General features: G+C 53.9%; 1 protein-coding gene across 1 annotated transcript; it reads right to left on the bottom strand.

Moving 5' to 3' along the window:
- Positions 1-811: 811 nt before the first annotated feature.
- LOC105914183 lies at positions 812-6,448 on the bottom strand. The gene is made up of 2 exons (XM_012845191.1): positions 6,312-6,448; positions 812-1,343 (listed from the first exon to the last, which is right to left on the bottom strand). The coding sequence occupies exons 1-2, from the start codon at positions 6,446-6,448 to the stop codon at positions 812-814; spliced, it is 669 nt and encodes a 222-aa protein (XP_012700645.1).
- Between the last annotated feature and the right edge of the window lie 13,026 nt (positions 6,449-19,474).

The following is a 19,474-nucleotide window of genomic DNA, read 5'->3' as shown; positions in this document are numbered from 1 at the left end:
CCTTTTTGTTGGCCGGCTGTGCCATGTTTCTGATGGTGTCCACTTTGACAGGGTTGGCTTTGATGCTGCATTTGCTGACCATGAAGCCTAGGAGCTTTCCAGATGGGACACCGAAGACACATTTTCCCGAGTTGAGTTTCCATCGATAGGCCCGGAGGCTGTCGAAGGTTTGGGCAAGGTCAGCGATGAAGTTCTCTTCGTCTTTAGTCTTGGCAACTACATCATCAGTGTAGGCCTCTACGTTTTTGCTGAGTTGTTTCTTAAGGCAACCCTGGATTGCCTTCTGGTAGGTGGCGCCAACGATTTTTAATCCAAAGGTCATGGTATTTTAGTAGTAGATGCCGTAGGGTGTTATGAACACAGTCCTATCTTGGTCGGCGGGGTTGAGGGCGATCTGGTGATAGCTCGAGTAGCAATCAAGGAAGCACAGCAGCGTGCAGTCGGCCATGGAGTCCACGACTTGGTCGATGCGAGGAAGAGGGAAGGGGTCTTTAGGGCAGTGCCTGTTGAGATCGGTGTAGTAGATACACATTCTCCATTCACCAAATTTATTTACAAGGATTGGATTTGCTAACCAGTCGGGATGCTTACATTCATGGATGAAACCAGTAACTAAGAGCTTATTTATTTCTACCCTAATGGCCTCATTGCGATCTTGAGCGAAATGGCAAAGATTTTGCTTGATTGGCCTTGATGCCTTGCTTAGCTCCAAGGAGTGCTCAGCCAGCTCCCGCGGGACATCGGGCATATTGGATGGTTTCCATGCGAATTTGTCCGAGTTGTCCTGGAGCAAGCTAGTGAGCACGTCTTCCTATTTGGGGGTGAGGCCAGCCCTGATGAGAGCCGTCTTGGAGGGATCTTCCAGGCCAAGGCTGATCTTCTTAACTTGCAAGTCAGGCTGTAGCGCCATGGACATTGGGTCCACCTCTAGGATCGTCAGATGACTTTGGTCCACCTTCTTGGACTCGGCGAGCATCATGGTGGTGTTGGCCGAGTACTCCAGGGTCTCGGCGAGCTGCACCGCTTCCGTGTCGCACTTGTAGGACATTTCAACATTGCCGAAGATGGAGATGACGCCGTTTGGAGCCAACATCTTGAGGACGAGGTAAGTATGGTTGGGAATCACCATGAACCTCGCCAGCATTGGCCTGCCAATGATGGCATGGTAGGAGGTCTTGAAGTTGGCAACCTCAAAGGTAAGGTGCTCAGTGCGGTAGTTGTCGGGGGTGCCGAACGTGACCGGCAGGACGACTCTCCTGATAGGATAGGATCTTTTGCCGAGTACTATGTCGTAGAATGGGTCTTCGTAGGAGCGGAGCCGCTCAAAGTTGAAGGTTGACGATCTACATCATGTGTCCGACCGTCTTGGGATCAGCCTAGAACATGGTGCGGAACATCGAACGGTTCTTGAGGCTAGTGCAGAAGTACCAGATGACATCGCGGTCTTCAATGCTAGCCAGCCTGCTGCGGTTGCTGAAGAAGCGGTTGACATACCCGCGGAGAGTTTCGTTCTTCTGATGGCGGAGTTGGCCGAGGTCTTCCGTGTTTTTGGGTCAGGCGTGACTAGCCTGATAGTTCTGGGTGAATGCTCTAGCGAGCTGGTCCCATGTGTCTGTAGAGAAGTAGATGGGAAACACCACACACCTAATGAGGTGGGGTGACCACTATATATATGGCCAATATGGCTTGGAGTGCAACGAATAATCAAGTGTACAAGGAAAGGATAAATACACCAAGTACTTTAGCATCCAGCTTTGCAGCGCCCCACGCCAGCCTCGCCATCTCCTCCAATTTATGGCATCTCCGTCTTGGTCATCCTGGTCCTGCCACTGTCGCTACACTTAGAAAGACTTCATCTATTGCCTGTAATAAAGATAGTCACACTCTATGTCATTCATGTCAATTAGGAAATATGTGCGGTTACATTTCTCACATTCTAGCTCTCATAGCTCTGCTCCTTTTGAGTTAGTTCACTGTGATGTTTGGACTTCTCCCGTTAGTAGCGTCTCTGATTATCGCTACTACCTAGTCATTTTGGACGACTTCTCGCATTTTTGTTGGACGTTTCCTCTAGTTCACAAGTTTGAAGTCACCTCACACATCACTAACTTCTACGCCTATGCTCACATGCAGTTTAGTCTTCCCATTCAAAGCATCCAAGCTAACAATAGGACCGAGTTTGTCAATAAGACTCTCACATCTTTTTTGACTTCTCGGGGTATCCACTTGCGCCTCTCGTGTCCCTATACTTCTCCCTAAAATGGGAAAGCCGAGCGTGTCCTACACACCCTCAATAACGTGACTCGCACCATGCTCATTCACGCCTCCATGGTCACCCCATACTGGGCCAAGGCGCTCGCCACTGCCACCTATCTCATGAACCGGCGCCCCTGCTCTACCATGTGGCGGAACCGCCCTAATTAACTTAGCTAAAGCACAATTAAATCACTTGACATGTGCTCTTATGCTTTAATCAAGTTAATTCGGCAGTCCGTTAGATTTCATCCGATAAAACCACTAATCAGGATCGAGAAAAGCAGAGCTCACACGAAGGTGAGTGGTTCCAGAGAAATACAACAGATCATCCAACTTAAACAAGAAAATCAATTTATTACAACACTGGTTCGAAATCAAAGTTTTACAGAGTTCATAAACAGTGGAAAAGATAAACCAGCGTAAGCTAGCACCGGGGTCGGATGTCACTGATGAGACCGATCATGACATCACTTATCCCTATCCTCACCGTCCGAGGAGGGATCCCACTCGACCGTCCACCCAGGCGGGAGCTGGGGAGGCCAAGTGCCAACAGCAGTAAACTTAGGAGTTTCAACACCACCTGAAAGATATGCCAGAAGCAAGGCTGAGCAACTATGCTCAACAAGACTTAACCGACTGGTGGGAACTACTCCACCAACTCCTAGACATGCAAGGCTTTTTGGCTGAGGGGTTTGTTTTGCCAAAAGCGACTACAACAGGTCCTTACTTTCAATATTTTAGCTTCCAGTTATAGGTTAATTTTGCCAAACTAAGTTAGCAGCTATACTAAATAAGCAAAAGTTTCCAAGCAATTTATGACAAGCATCCAGGTTAACATCACCATCAAGTTCCATTCTTTACTCAGTGTAATATAGCGATCAAGCAGTCCCAAACTGTGAGAGGCAGACAAATCGATTCGAATTTCTTAACCATGCATGATGAACCTAATCTCACAACATCCGCGCACCACGAAGGTCGCTTCATTTGTCAGCCGTCCCTATCAATTCCCAGGCGCGCGTCAAGTCCAAACTTCCCTTGGCATGCAATGCTCCACAGTCTCGGCCTCTTGTCGTACTGTGACCGCACTTGCACCCTCATGATACACCATGGAAACCTTGTTCTAGGGACAGCAGGGGTATAAGCCACGCCCTAGTTCAATCAGGTACTAGGCTTCCCCATCCCATACTAGGTATGAGATTAGTACTTTCAAACACTTGATCACGAACACCAACACTTTCCGACCTTAAACCAATTTCATGTAGACAGGCGGGGCAATCCACCAACCACCAAAATAGTTCACAGAGCCCTGCCCTGTCCATCGTCCTTATAGTTGTGACAAAAAGGAGAGCAAGCAACTCCTACAACTCGCGAGTGACAGGGAATCACTCGACTTTTACCGAGTCCTATTTAAGCATTGCAACTACTCGGCCTATCATACTAGTGTTCAGATCAAAAGGGATCTAAGTCATGCATCTATGGTTCCAAATAACTCCTGGAACGTAAATGCACATACATACAAATGAAGGCATGCGCAAGTTTAGAAAGACTGGGTTATGCTCCGGGGCTTGCCTTTAAGCGAGGTGGAAGCGAACTGGTCTTCGGCGCTCTCGGCTTCAGCTCCTGCAGGCGGCAGCTCGGCTACAACTCCATCTTCTAGCACTGGGTGCAGCTCGTACGTGTCGTCAGCGAGGTTTAGCTCTACACGGAATGCAAATGCAGGGGTTAAAACATTTAGACGGTTATTTCAACAACACTTGCAAGATTTAGCCTAGAAACTGTAGCAAAACTACAGGAAAGGTGTGAAACCCATTTTATTGGACGCTACTCAGAAAGAGGATTCCAACCCAAGTGATTTCACACTTTTCTAATTTTTCCTCGATTTAAGATGAATTTCCCAAGCTTCTGTTGATTTAGAACAAGATAAAAGAGTCAGATCGGGAAAAGCTTACGATCTGACCCTTAGACCTAAGGAATAACTGTACCGGGTCCTTAGACTTAACACAGAGAAGTCCCCGAAATTTTACACCGATACCCTTGGTCACAAGAAAAGGATACAGCCGGGCCCTCGGGTGAGGCGGACAGGGGTCGGGCGAAACAGATAGGGTCAGGTGAAATGGATAGGGGTCGAGCGAGACGGACAGGGGTCAGGCGAGACGGATAGGGGTCGGCAGCTCACCTTTGGTCCTACTGACAAAGTCTTGGGGTCGGAAAGAAGCAAGCTCAGGCAGAACGACGAAAGGCGTTAAGCTTTGGCGGTGGCGGTGCTTCTTGCGAACAACAAGCAAGCTCTAGCGCTGCGCGGAAGAAGGCGAAGCGGCTGGCAGGGTGTTGAGCGGAAGGGGAGCTCCACAGAGAGCTCAGGCGGCAGCACTTGCGCGTGAAGCAGAGGAGTGTGCGGCGGCGAGTGCGATGGAGAAGAAAACGCAAGCAATGTGGCAAGGCGATGGTGGCGAAGGAAACTTCGGTCAGAGGCTTTGGTACCCTTTTTATAGTTGCGCGGAAGTGAAAGAGCTCAAGTGGCGCGAGGATAAGATCAAGAGAGAAAGAGTGCTCTGCCTCGGCGGCGATTGGTCAGCGTCTCCATTGACCGGCGAAGCGGAGCTCCGGGGATAGGATCTTACGGCATTGGGCAAGGAAGACAGCGCTAGGCAAGCGTGGTTTTGCCAGGCGGAAGGATTGGCGAGGTCGAGCACGTGCCTGATCGCGTCAAGAGCCGGATTGGTTGCGGTGACTCGGTATCGGCGGACAGGAGGGAGAGAGGTGCCTTCCAGGTGAGGGCGCTGCAGGCGAGATAACAGGGCGAGCGATGCGACGCGAGCATGCGCGGACTAGCAGCTTTGCCGCGGCACACAACTGGCGAGGCGGGGGAAAAGGAGTTGTCACTGCCCGCACGGTGGTTGGCGAAGGTGGTATCATCGCGTAGCGCCACGTGGGCAGCGCGACTGAGGTGTGACTGGAGGGCCGGAAGGCGTGGGGGCGCGTGGCCGAGATCCGAGTGAGGCGATGCGCGCGGGAGGCGAGGCGGTAGTAGCACAACAACGGCCAATCTTCGGTCGCAGTGGTGGTAGGGCGCCTGGCGTGGTCGGCGAGGTCTCGGGCGAGATGAGACGGGACGGAGGGGTCTGCAGGGCGCTTCTGCACGCGATTGGGAAAGAGGCGTGCTGATTTCTCTTGTTGCGGCCGGCGACTGGGCAAGGCGGCGCTCGTCAGTGCGGTCACGCCATGCGGTGGTGGCGCTCTCAAATAGGGCGCACGCGCTCTCTGGTGCTCTTTGTCCGATGGATCCGCGAGATTCCTTGCCGGGCCCATCTTCCAGCCTCTTGATCTCCCAATTTCCGAACTGCACCACTTTGACTCCTTTAACAAGAGTTGGAGTACCCAAGCCAAGGCCCAACTCTTGTAATTGGACCGAGTCCAAAAACGCAGTGGATGCGGAGATCCAGGGCTCCAAAGTTCAGAGGAACACGGGTTTCGGGACTTAGAGAAAAAATGGCGGTTTGCTGGGTTTCAGGGGTCGGGGCTAATTTGAGCTGCAGATTCAGGAATCTTCAAAGGCGAATTAGATCAAGGTCCAATTAACAAAGTTGTGTACGAACTTCATTCTCCAACTTCTATAAAGAGGTTTCTGGATGTTCGGCTCAACTTTCCAAAGATAAATCGGTCCCAAGGCGCTAGGTCGGGCTAAAAACCAGACTTAACCGGTATGACTCAAGTAAGGCTGAGTCAACCAGATTAGGGACTTGTCTTAAGAATAAACTCAGCTGAGTTAATCTAGGTCATTACATGCCATTCAGAATGACATTCCCTGCCACCTCCTCTATTTCCAGCCTCCCGAGTAATCTCACTTACGTGTATTCAGTTGTCTTTGTTACCCTAACCTCTCAGCCATGGCATGCCACAAGCTTGCTCCATGTTCCACAGCCTGTTTCTTCCTCGGTTATCCCTCCTCTCACAAGGGGTACCATTGCGTTAACTTGTCCACTCGTCGAGTCATCATCTCTCGCCATGTTGTCTTCGACGAGTCCGTTTTCCCCTTCTACTCCCACCCTACTCACCCGTCGCAGCTCGACTTCCTCATGTCCAGCCCCTTCGATGCTCTTGCTCCCACCTCGGTCGCCCCATCCTCAGATGTCGAGCAGCCGTAGCCCTCACCCGTTATTTTGCAGGAACTCACTAATGACGACCCCGCCATCTTGGTACGTGGACCGAACGTGTACCCCGCTCCATCTACGGGTAGGACGCTGCTCTCTCCTTCACTCGCGAGTGCTTCGACTGGTAGGGCGAGCCCCCTGACCGCACCAGCACGCACTCCGACTGGTCGAGCAAGCGCCCCGACCGTCCCGACGAGCGCTCCGACCACGCAGACAAACACCCCGACCGCACCGACGACCGCCCTGACCATCCCAGCGAGTGCTCCGACCACGCAGGCAAGCGTCCCCACCACACCGGCGAGCGCTCCGACCGGTCGGGCAAGCGCCACGATCGCACCGGCGAGCGCTCCGACCGGTCAGGCAAGCGCTCCAACCGCGCAGGCGAGAGCCCCGACCGCACCGGCGAGCGCTCCGACCAGTCGGGCGAGCGCCCACGCCCCCCCCCCCCTCGCCCGGGGCACCCATGGCCCTAGCACCTCCAATGCCCTCCCTATCGCCACCTACCCCTCGCGCCCTGTCACTCGTTCTGTTACTGGGGCAATCCAGCGGGTCCACTACCAGGGCAAGACAGCCTCAACTACTTCTCCACCCTCTCCGATTCTGGTGAACTATCGTAGTGCTCTGGCTGAAGCCAACTGGCATGATGCCATGGTTGACGGGTTCCAGGCCCTCATCGACAACAACACTTGGCACCTCGTACCGCGGCCGCCTGGCGCCAATGTTTGTGTCGGGCAAGTAGATCTTCCAACATAAGTTCCATGCTGATGGGTCCCTCACCATGCACAAGGCACGCTGGGTGGTTCGTGGCTTCTCCCAGCGTCACGGCATCGACTACGATGAGACCTTCAGTCCGGTTATCAAACCGGCGATGATACGGACCGTCCTCAGCATTGCCACTTCTCACGCCTGGCCGATCCACCAGCTGGACATGAAGAATGCATTTCTTCACGGACACCTCATGGAGACTGTCTACTGCCAGCAGCCTCCCAGCTTCGTCGACCCCGCCATTCGTGATCACGTCTGTCTTCTGCAAAAGTCCCTGTATGGACTGAAGCAAGCCCTGAGGGTGTGGTACCAGCGGTTTGCCTCCTTCCTTCGACAGCTCGGCTTTGTCGCCTCCCGGCCAAGCATCGGCTACCTGCTGCTCTACGTCAATGAGATCGTCCTCACCGCCTCATCCTCGACTCTTCTTCAGTACATCATGGGCGTCTTCACTCCAAGTTCGCCATGACAGATCTTGGTGACCTACACCACTTCCTCAGCATGTCCGTCACGCGTTCCTCCCAGGGCTTGTTCCTGTCTCAGCGATAGTACGCCCTGGATCTTCTTCAGCGTAATGGCATGGCTGAGTGTCACTCTACAGTGACTCCCGTTGACACTCATGCCAAGCTTTCGGCACACGACGACGCCAAGCTCCAGGACGACTCTGAGTATTGGAGTCTTGCTGGGGCTCTTCAGTAGCTCACTCTGAGTCGACCTGAACTGGTGTATGCGGTTCAGCAGGTGTACCTTTTCATGCATGACCCGTGAGAGCCCCACATGGCCTTGATCAAGCGCATCCTGTGCCATGTGAAGGGCACGCTCTCCTCCAAGCTTCACATTGGCACCAACCCTGTTCAGTCTCTAACTGCCTACTCTGACGCCGACTGGGCTGGCTGCTCGGACTCTAGACGCTCCCCCTCCTGCTTCTGCATCTACCTCGTTGACAACCTGGTGTCTTGGTCCTCCAAACGCCAGTCCATGGTTTCTCACTCCAATGCTGAGGCGGAGTACTGGGCTATAGCTCATGCTGTGGCAGAGTGTTGCTGGCTACGTCAACTTCTTCAGGAGCTTCATGTCCCTCTTGCTTTGGCCACTGTTGTCTGCTGTGACAACGTGAGTGTTGTCTACATGACAGCCAACCCGGTGCATCATCGGCGCATGAAGCACATCGAGATTAATATTCACTTTGTCCGTGAGAAGGTGGCCTTAGGTGAGGTTCAGGTCCTCCATGTGCTGTCCTCCCACCAGTTCACGGACATCATGACGAAGGGCTTGCCAACTCCTTTGTTTACTGAGTTTACGTCCAGCCTGTGCGTCCGTGATCCTCCCGCTTCGACTGTGGGCGGGTATTAGGAAGTATATGTGTATATTAAGATGTATTTATTCTTTCCTTGTACACTTGATGTATTCCTTATACTCCAAGCCATATTGGCCATATATATAGAGGTCACCCCCCTCATTAGGGTGTGTGGTGTTTCCCATCTACTTCTTTACATGGTATCACGAGATTAGATCGTGGGCCTCCTCTCCTCTCCCTGCGCCTTCCCCTTGATCCACGCAAACCTAGGCGGCGCCCCCTGCTACGCCGCCGCCACCCACCCTCCGCTGCACCTCCCTGTCCGGTGCCCTCCCTCCTGTCGTACGCCATGTCCTCCGCCAACTCCTCTGTGTCCGGCAACACCACCGCTCCTGCTACTAATCTTGTGCCACCTCCTAGACCGTCCCCTGCTGCCGACGGCAGTGCATCTGTGTCACCACCTGGTACCGACAACTCCTCTAGCGGTGTGCCCCAAGCTCCTCCTACCGGTGACGCGCCCGGCAACGGCGGCGGTGGCTTCATCATGTACCCAGTGCCACCGCCCGCCGTCCACCCCTACGCCACCATCTTCGTCAAGTCTCATGTCCCCATGACCCTGACAATGAAGTCCAACGCCTACTCCAAATGGGCGTCCTTCTTCAAGTCCATGTGCGGCAAGTTCGGCCTCAAGTTGCACATCGACGGCACGGTGGTGCCCCATCCCCAGGACGCTGACTGGGATCAAGTGGATTGCTGTGCCCTGTGGCGGAACCGCCTCGGATTAGCTTGATTAATCAGAGTTTAGCCACCTAACATGCGACACCCCTGGTTAACTCAAGCCAACACGAAGCACCGTCGGACTTCATCCGATTTAACCACTTAAACAGGATCGAGTTCAGCAACCCACACAAGGCGAGCGGTTACAAAGAATACAACGAGTCCACGGATTTTGAACAAGTTTTACTCATTTTGGTTCCACCATGAAATCCAACATTAGGGTTTACAAACAAAGATCAACAGAGAAAAGCTAGCGGAAGACTTCGTCGGGGTCGGACGTCCGGGCGAGGCCAACCAGAACATCACTGAGTCCTCTCCTCGCCGTCCGAGGAGGGGTCCCACTCGACCGTCCAGCCTGGCGGGAGCTGGGGCGGCCAAGCGCCAACAAGGGAGGGGTCGGGAACTGCAACTTCACCTGAAAAACAGGAGCCACAACAAGGCTGAGCTACTAAGCTCAACAAGACTTAACCGGGGAGGAGCCCACTACTCTTCCAACTAGACATGCAAGGCTTCTTGGCTGAGGGGTTTGTTTTGCCAAAAGCACTAAGTAACCTATTTTCAAGTTTTAGCTCCGGTTCTAGATTTACTTACCAGTCTAGGTTGTGCAACCTATTCTAAGCAAACATCGAGCCAATCAAGTGTGTAGATAAAAACAACAACATTGCCATCATCAGATTCCTCATTTACTCAGGGTGACATAGCGATCAAGTAATCTCAAACTGTGAGAGGCAGACGAATCGATTCGAGTTCTTTAACCATGCATGGTGAACCTAGCCCCACGACATCCGCGCACCCGGAGGTCGCTTCCTGTGTCGGCCTTCCCCATCAATCCCCTAACCCGTGTCGGGCCCATTTCCTTTGGTGCAAGGTTCCACAGACCCGGTCTCTGCCGTTCTGTGACCACACTTTGCCACCACGTGCGACAACCAGCAGGGGAAACTCCGTTCCAAGAACAATGGGGCGACCGCTCACGTCTAGGTTCAATCAGGTACTAGGCTTCCTCATCCCATACTAAGTATGAGGCTAGTACTTTCAAACACTTGATCACGAACACCACCACTGTCAGGCCTTAGCAAGTTTTCATAGACAGACGGGGCAACCATCCGACCACCAAAGTGTTACCCAACCCTGCCCCGTCCACCATCCTTATAGTTGTAGCAGAGAGGAAACATGCAACTCCTACAACTCGCGAGTGACAGGAGATCACTCGGCTTTTACCGTCTCCTCTTTAAGCAATGCAGCTACTCGGTCCAACAGCTAGTGCTCATATCAAGGGTTACTAAGTCATGTATCTAGGGTTTCACACAACTCCTAAATGTAAATGCACAAACATGCTATTCGGAAGGCATGTGCAAGTTTGGCAAGAACACGTAGGATTTTCATGTAACCGGGGCTTGCCTGCAAACAAGGAGGGCTGGAACTGCTTGACTTCGGGGGCGGCTTCGACTTCCGCGGGCAGGATCTCGGCTACAGCTTCTTCCTCGGGCGCCGGGTGCAGCTCGTAGAAGCCGTCAGCGAGATGCAGCTCTACACGAATGCAATGCAAGGGTTAGCTTAAACGTTTGATTTGACAGCAACACTGGCTCTCCTGAGCCCAGAAACTTGCGACAAAGAGCAGGAGGTTGAGGCTGTTTGAGAGAGCTGATGATGATCAACAGGTAAGGGTAGGAAGGGAACTAGTGGTTTGATCCTTGAACTAGAGGATGTGATAACTGGGATCCTCAGACGTAGGCGCTGAAGGGTTCCCACGTTTTACACATACACCCTCGAGTTGAAGAAAAAGATCACAGCCAAGCCCTCGGGCGAGGCGGACAAGGGTCGGCGAACAGACAGGGTCGGACGAGACGGAACTGGGGTCGGGCGGATAGGAGGGGTCGGGCGAGGCGGACTTAGGGTCGGCACTCACCTTCTTCCTGAAAGGAAGCTTGGGGTCGGGAAGGAGCAGACTTGGGCGCGGAACTAAAGCTTCGAGCAGGGACTAAGACCGGCGATGCTCCGGCGGCGGCGCTTCTTGCGGATCACAAGAGAGCTCTACGCAGCACAAGGGAGCAAGCTGCGGGGTGACTTGGAGGAACTGAGAAGGAACTGGGAGAAGAACTTTTCAAGAACTGGGTGGGTGGCGCTAGAAGCTTGAGCAGGGAGGTAGAGGAGGCTAAGGGCAACAAAGACGGAGGGAACTCCGGCGACGGGGGCATTCCTTTTATAGCTGCTGGAGCAGAGGAACGGAAACGTCGCGGAGAGAGAGAAGAGGAGCGGCGCGAAGGCCGGGGAGAAGCAATGGAGTGCTCTGCCGTGGCGGCGATTGAGCAAACCGAGCGGTGCTGCAGAACTCCGGGGGTGACGCCAGCGATCATTGCGCTACTCCGTCAGGGCGGCGTAGGCGCGGGTAGACCGGTGGTTGGGATTTGGCGGAGAGCGGGTGTCGTCGTGCGGGAGAGGTGATAGAAGCGACCGGTTAAACGGCGCTAGGATCGAGGGCACACAGGTGGGAGAACAAGCGGACGCGGCGCGGGGGAGAGCGTGGAACAACAGATTGTCGGGCGGCTTCTGACAGAGCGGGGAAAGGAACTGTCGCGGCCGCGGTCGGGGTTGGCGGTGGGGGAATCGTCGTGTAGCGACGACCGGGCGGCGCAACTGTTGCTGGAAGGGACGGAAAAGACGGGCGACATCGGTCTCCGGGGCCGGGATCTGGTATCGCGATGATGAGCGTGGGAGACGAGGGTCTGCAGAAAGGGGTGCAGAGGGCTTCCGCTGCCATTGGGAAAAAGGGCGCGGGACCCAACTCTGTTCCTCGCCAGAGACAAAACTGGGCGATGGCGTCGGAGAAGACGAGCCACGCGGCAGGAAAACTCTGAGGCGGCCATGCAACTCGAGTGCAGCTGACGCGGGGGATCTGGATAAGGATCTCACGGGTCCACCGGGGGAAAAGATCGGACGGGTGAGGAAGGTCAGCAGGATCCGACGGAGGGCTGAACTCGCCAGGGTCGGGAAAGGAACGAAGCGGTAGGGGTCGGATCTCAGGGGTCGGGACTAGCGGAAGACTGAGCACTTAGGTGCGGTCAACAGAACAACCGACTGAGGTTAAGGGCGGAGATCAAACCTAACTGGGAAAGGTTAGGGGTCGGTCGTTACATGCCCGCTCCTGGTTCTTCGGCTCCGTCGATCTCTAACCTCGGCCTCGCTATGACTGACGATGATCAGATCGTCCGGGATCTTTGGCTCACCATCGAGGGCCTATTTCGTGCCAACAAGCAGTCCCAGGCAATGTTCCTCAGCCACAATTTCCACTCCATGACACAGGGCAACTCCTCCATCACTGAGTATGGCAGCCACATGAAGACCCTCGCTGACGCCCTCCGCGACGTCAACCATCCCGATTAGGACTCCCAGCTTATCCTGAACCTCCTCCACCTCCTTCGCAGCCCCAACCCGCGCTTCTCCAACACCGTCGATGACATCACCGACTCCACCGCCGGCTTCCTATCCTTCGCCTAGGTGCGGGACATGCTCGCCCTGAAGGAACTTCGCCTCGCCAACGAGGCGAAGATCTCCAACTCCACCACCCTCCTCGTCGGGCACTCTTCGTCGTCTACATCCTCTGGCTGTACGGGTGGGTGTCGCCCGTTGTTTGGTTCTATCCATACGGGTAGGGGCACTGCAAAGCCATAGCAACGGGATGGCCGACGTCACAGAGGGCGTCGGCGAGGGTCTTCATACGGCTGCAGTACTTGGCGATGGAGGAGTTGCCCTGTATCATAGAGTGGAAGTCGTGGTTGAGGAAGATTGCCCGGGACAGCTTGTTGGCGCAAAATAGGCCCTCGATGGCGAGCCAAAGATCCCGGGTGGTCTGATCATCATCGGTCATGGCGAGGTCGAGGACGGAGTCATCGACAGAGCTGAAGAACCAGGAGCAGACACAGCAATCCACTTGATCCTAGTCGGGGTCCAGGGGACAGAGCGCCACCGTGCCATCGATGTGCGACTTGAGGCCGAACTTGCCGCACATGGACTTGAAGAAGGACGCCCATCTGGAGTAGGTGTTGGACTTCATCGTCAGCATCACGGGGACGTGAGACTTGACGGAGATGGTGGCGTAGGGGTGGACAGCGGGCGGCGGCGCCGGGTACATGATGAAGCCACCGCCGCTGTCGTCGGGCGCGTCGCTGGCAGGAGGAACTTGGGGTGCACCACCAGAGGAACTAGCAGTGCCAGGTGGCGGCACAGATGCACCACCGTCGGCAGCAGGGGCGATCCAGGAGGCGGCACATGATCAGCAGCAGGAGCGGTGGTGTCACCGGACACAGAGGAGTCGGCGGAGGACATGGCACACGACAGGGGTGGCGCTGAACAGGGAGGTACAGCGGAGGGTGGGTGGCGGTGGTGAGGAGGGAGGCGCAGGGAGAGGAGAGAGGCCCACGATCTATTATCGTGATACCATGTAGAGAAGTAGATGGAAAACACCACACACCCTAATGAGGGGGGTGACCTCTATATATGGCCAATATGGCTTGGAGTACAAGGAATACATCAATTGTACAAGGAAAAGATAAATACATCCTAATATACGCATATACTTCCTAATAGTGTCGATGCAGCCTCATAGGAGGTTTTCGAGCCATAGGAGAGATGCGCTTCCGATCACCACAGGGAAGTAGGCAGCTATCTGGTCGTAGGTGCCATGCGCAGCCTTGACCGCGATGCAGTACATCTTCAGCCAGATCTTCGGGCCGTCATACTTCTTGTTGATGGCTGGCTTGAAGGTGGGTGGCCACTAGACAGCCCTAAGGCGAGGGGTGAACATGGCGAACCCGTCGATGTCCATGTTGTCGTCTTCCATGAGGTGGTAGTGTATCAGCGGGGCCCTGGGGTGTGCGCCGTTGTCATGCTGGGGTGGGTTGTAGGCATTGCCATGGGCGCCATAAGCGATGGTCGTAATCATCGTGGTAGCGTAGCTCCTCCCGGTGGTTGCAGGCCTCCTGCTCCACGTCGCGGTTTGGCTGGTTGCCGACCCTTGGAGCGCTAAAGTCGTGGTTGTACGGGAGCGCCGACAGAGCTCTACCTCATCCCGCTCCTGGTGACAGTTGTTGAGTTCACCACGGAGGCCACGGCGGTCGCGGAGATGATCCCGCTCCAGGCCGACCGCGACATTCGTCGTCTCCTCATCCGTCATGACAACAGTTGTCGCGGTGGTGGTTATCTGGTCAGTGGTCATCATCGTCGGGATGGTGGTCATTACTTTGGGACTGGTCCACCACCTCATCTTGAATGGATTCCAGCCGACATCACCTGTGGCGTCCATGATTGGCTTAGCAACGATCGGATCTACTCTGAGTAGATCGGCTTTGGGAGTGACAAGTAGATGTAGATTTGAAGTGCGATGATCGGCTTCTTGAGCGCCCTCAGATCTGCTGCAGTTGCTCTGAATCCGAAAGGTTTTCTAGATAGGCAAAGACAGCCCCTGGTTGGCCTGGGGTGTAGCGAAGACATCGTGGCCGGCTTGTTTTAAGTCGGCATGTAGATTGCGAGCACGCAGGGGTTTAGGGCGCCTCTACCGACCCCCTGCGTCGTCCTGGCCACCATTGTTGCCGTTGTTAGGTGCCGGCGTGACGGGCGGTGCGTCGGCCTTAGGGAGGCAGGTGGCTGATGATTTTTCTCGGCTCATTCCTGTTGGCGGCGCAAACCACGGTCTCGATTCCTGTCATTGTGCCCTTCCTCCTGGGAGGAAGTTTTGCTATCACAAGAAGGTTCGTGGTCAGAGACAGTGAAGACTTTCCGATCTAGTGACGTAGAGCTTCCGTCGTCACCCTTGCCATAAGGGTTTGGGGTTAGGGCAAAGCGAGGGACCTGGAACTCGCCACAGTCCGAAAACTGGATGGGTTCAGGTTCGTCATCAGATTGGATCTGGAAAGACTGCACGAGTTTTTCAGAAAACACGGCAACCAAGTTCTTGATGGTAAAAGGGGCGCGAGGAGAGCCCTGTGCCAACCTTCCGGGGCATAGTGCTGCCTCGGAGAGGTTGATGCACTCAACAATGGTTTTGCTGATGCGATCTAGCCCCGCGATTAGATCGGAGGGTGTGGGTGGGTGGGTTGCCGCGAGGATGCGCGGGATCCTCTCTGAGAGAGAGAGAGAGAGAGAGAGAGAGAGAGAGAGAGAGAGAGATCGTCGACCTGCTGGGCAGGCGGCGTGATGATCCTCGACTAAAGACCTTGCTTCGTCGATGCAGGTCCAATGGATGCCGAGCTGGCGGCGGACACCAAGTCGGCGATGGAGGCAGCGGAGTCGAAGTCCACCGGCATGATCCCAAAGCAGAGCTAGATCGGATTGGCTAGGAAGTCCTTCATGCTCTCGTGGAAGATGACGTCGGGGCGGGATGCCATCGAGCTCGCTAGAGAGGATCTCACGATCACCCCTACCTGGTACGCCAAATGTCGGATTTAGTGACCCGCAGTCCACCAGGGGGTTACCTAGGTGGTAGATTTGTAGGTGGAGGAGATCGCAAGACCAAGAACTCGAATGGTAACATATAGACGCTAGGTTAGACAGGTTCAGGGTCTCTGAAGAGTAATACCCTACGTCCTGTGTTCTGGTGAATTGTATTGCTGGTATGGGATGCGAAGAGTTGACGTACCCTCGGAGGGCGTCCCTGGCCACTTTATATAGGCTGACGACCTAGGGTTACAATCGGATAGGATCTAGTCCTAATCGGTTGTTACATGAAAAGTAATCTGAGTCGGACTACAACAAGTATCCCGTAATATCTAGGCAGAATCCATTCGCCCGGCCTCCAAGCTTGTGCTCCACGTATCTTTATGCCTTGGCCCGCACGGAATGGTCGGGCGAGCCTACCTGTCAGGGCCGACCAGTATCCTGGTCGGTGGAGACCCGTGGGTACTCTTATCCCTCATTAATTGAACAAATTTTTTTTCTTATTATTTTTAGTGATCAGTATTACCTAGATGGCTCTAGCTTTGCATCTTGGTAAGCTTCCAAGGATGTACCTTGTGAAGGACCTAAAAAGAACTTGTGCTTGGTTTAGAATCCCCAATCCAGGGTGGACAATGGACTCACTAATACAGAAAGGTACATCACCACCGGCCCCCAAACATGCATCACTGCTGTTTGGGGTTCGGCGGATAAAGGTAGGTGGTGATAGGGACACCTATCACCGCCGGACCTAGAACTGATGGTGAAGCCCAATTAAAAAAACCAAACAAAATTGCATGGCCGCCTCACCCCCAGCCGCATGCCGCCGGAGCCCCGTCGTGACCTGGAGAGAGAGAGAGAGAGAGGGGGGGGTGGCGCACCGCCGAGGTCGCCGCCGCCGCTCCACCCGCCGAGGCCGCCACAGCCCCGCACAACACGCATCCCCATGCGCTACCGCCACTCCTCACTACCAAGGGGCGAGTGAAGGGGAAGGGGAAGGGTAGCGGGAGAGGGAGAGAGGGAGGGGCCGGGGAGAGAGGGAGCTCCAGTAGGGAGGGAGACGCAGGAGGTGAGAGGGAGGCTGAGGGAGCGGAGGTGGGGAAGGAGGTAGAGGATAAGATGGGAGCGGTGGATGTGGATAATATGGGGGAAGAGGAGCGGACGAGGGGGGAGGGAGCTAAACTGTGTTGGAAAAAAATGGGTCCGAGGGAAGGCCATCACAAACGGTTCCTATTAGGAGCTAGCGGTGTTAAATATCACCGCCGATTCGTGTTTAGAACCGGTGGTGATACTTGTTTTCACCACCGGTTTTTACACCCACTACGCCCATCCATTTAAGAACCGGCGGTGATATAGTATCACCGCCGGTTGACCTAAACCAGTGGTGATAGGGTGGTTAGGATGGCGAAATCTGTAGTAGTGACTATCACTAAAAAAGCTTGTGATTCTTGCATGGATTAAGGCGGAGTAAGACCCTTGCATGGGTGCTCCAATTGGGACTAGAGTGCTTACTCTTTGATACATAGGGAAAATCGATCATTTTGATCTTTCTATTATATTTCATAATTTTGTTTCTTAGTATTGTCATGCTAGTTTAAATTTTTGGAGCCCAATTCAACCCCTTCACTTGGGCTTATGAAATCTGATATTATTTGAGCCAAAGAAAAAAAGAAACCAAACTGCAACCCGACCAACCCTCCTGGCGGCTTGCTAGTGCTAGGAGAGGATGATTGCGTGAGAAAAAGAGTCACGAACATGAGGTGACGAACGACAGGGGAGAGATTCGATCCTTTTTTTTCTTAATTGAATAGGAAAAGAAACCCTAACCTTCAGCAACTAGCTAGCAGTACCTAAAAACCAACATTATTTTTGGGCTGAAAAAATGCACTCACAATTTGTTCCTTTTTCGTGTGACAGCATATGGCTCGTGGGAGCCAAATTAACGGCCTCAACCTCTGTGTGAAGACTCCCAAGTGATTTGCTAATGGCAATGGAATAACTTTGTCTCTCATCTTCTCTTATCAGAAACTTTGGACATTCTTTGGAGCATCTAAATGAAAAGGTTGTGAATTTTCAGACGATGAAATTATTTTTTAGAATATGCATGTGAGAGCTGTGTATATTTATATTATAGGACTTCAGGTAGCACCGTCATATATAAAAGGAAGGAGGGAGTAAGATCGGTCAACATAATGATATCCGGTAGCAATTGGCTGTTATGCTTGGTAAGGATAGGTTTTCAGTTTAGTATTACCACCAAAGCTGAGCTGGGGCAGGCATGAATGATAAAATTGGAGACGAGAACAGGAACATCACAAAAACCACGCTGTCAATCTATAGTATGGAAATTGACTAAAAGATGCCTCGTTTAATGTATTATGACTCCAATTTTAAAGTTGGGAATAGTGTAGGTAGCTGAAGTCTGGCTAGTACATACATATATAGCACTCGACCCCGCTGTTTACATGATAGTGAGGTTTCCAATTTAGTCCTTGATCCATTTAACAATTGTTAGTTTGAGCCCTTATTACTGATTTTAACCGCAAAAAATAAGATTTACTTTTCGCTTTCTTTTTTTTTGGGGGGGGGGGGGGGGGTGGGCATGAAATTTGTTATTTATATGCATGACCAGAAACTAGAGATTGACAAAAAAGAAAGGTACTCTCTAGGTACGAAATTATAAGCTGCTGTGAAACAATCAAACTGTTCATGAATATTGAAACCACCATGACGACACACATTCTCCGTGTGACCCAATGCTAGCGTAATGCAAAGGATCCTTTCCCCTCATCAGCCACTGCTAATAATAGCGCGTCAAAAATTTAACCAAAAAAAAGAGCCCCGTATTACCGCGGTACTGCTCGCGCACAGTGTGCGTACGCGCCATGATTGCACATCAATCAGGGAAACCAGCACATCTCGCCATAAAAAGGTGATGCGTACAGCGCGGTTCGATACACCAACAAACCCACCGGTCACTAACCTGGTCACTGCACTGCACCCCGCGATACGTCCACTCCCAGTACCAGTCAGGTCTCGTACCACTCGAGTACTTGTACTCCAAGCGAGCGAGCACCAAATCAATCGGAGCCAACGGGAAAAAGCAACCAGACGCTACGCGTATCATATCATCACGGCGAGTTACGTTCGTACGGTGACCCCTCCGGCCGGCCCTCCCCGCGTCGCACGTTCTGGCCCAGCGTCAGCACCAGCCATCCGTTCCGTTCGTGCCCACCCGTCCCAAGTCCCAACCCGACCCCGACACGTCCGCCAGGCGTCCGGCGTGCCAGCCCAGCGCTATCCGCCGAGCCAACGCCGTGGAAAGCGGCTCGGCCTCCGATCCCGTCCGCGCGTGCCGACCGGCTGGCCCCCGCGCCGATCCCACCGCCGATCCGCCCACGTGAAAATGCGCGAAAAGCCACACGGCTCACGCCGGAACAGGGGGGGAGGGAATAATCCCGGCGACGCGGGCGGGCGCCGTCCACACACTCGTTTCCCCCTCGCGCGCGCGGGTGCGCCTGCATGCCGTCGGCCGCCAGTGGCACTGTTCCTTATCAGGAAGGGAAGCCCTCCGCCATGCCGCGCCGCTCCCGGGGCCCGCGCGTCAGCCGCACGCCGGCACGCTTCACGGATAGAAGTTACCGGGCCATAAACAAGGAACGGCGGTCAAGAGGAGGATCCCTCCTGCTGCCTTCCTGGCTTGCTCGATTTGTTTAATCGCAGGTTACTGTGCCGGGTCGCCGCGCCAATAGGAAGGAGGCCAGGGAAGAAACCCGCGGCCTTGTCTGGCGTCGCTTTCCTTTCC

Source organism: Setaria italica, chromosome IV, assembly GCF_000263155.2.
Source record: "Setaria italica strain Yugu1 chromosome IV, Setaria_italica_v2.0, whole genome shotgun sequence".
Classification (NCBI taxonomy): Eukaryota; Viridiplantae; Streptophyta; class Magnoliopsida; order Poales; family Poaceae; genus Setaria; species Setaria italica.
This window is presented reverse-complemented; position numbering and strand designations above follow the sequence as displayed.

Excerpts from the sequence above, each read along its gene's own strand:
- LOC105914183 (XM_012845191.1), bottom strand. The coding sequence starts at position 6,448 with ATGGCGGGGTCGTCATTAGTGAGTTCCTGCAAAATAACGGGTGAGGGC. Across the intron at positions 1,344-6,311 it reads AGGAAGTCGAGCTGCGACGG|ATCGTCAACCTTCAACTTTG; the intron begins GTGAGTAGGGTG and ends CACATGATGTAG.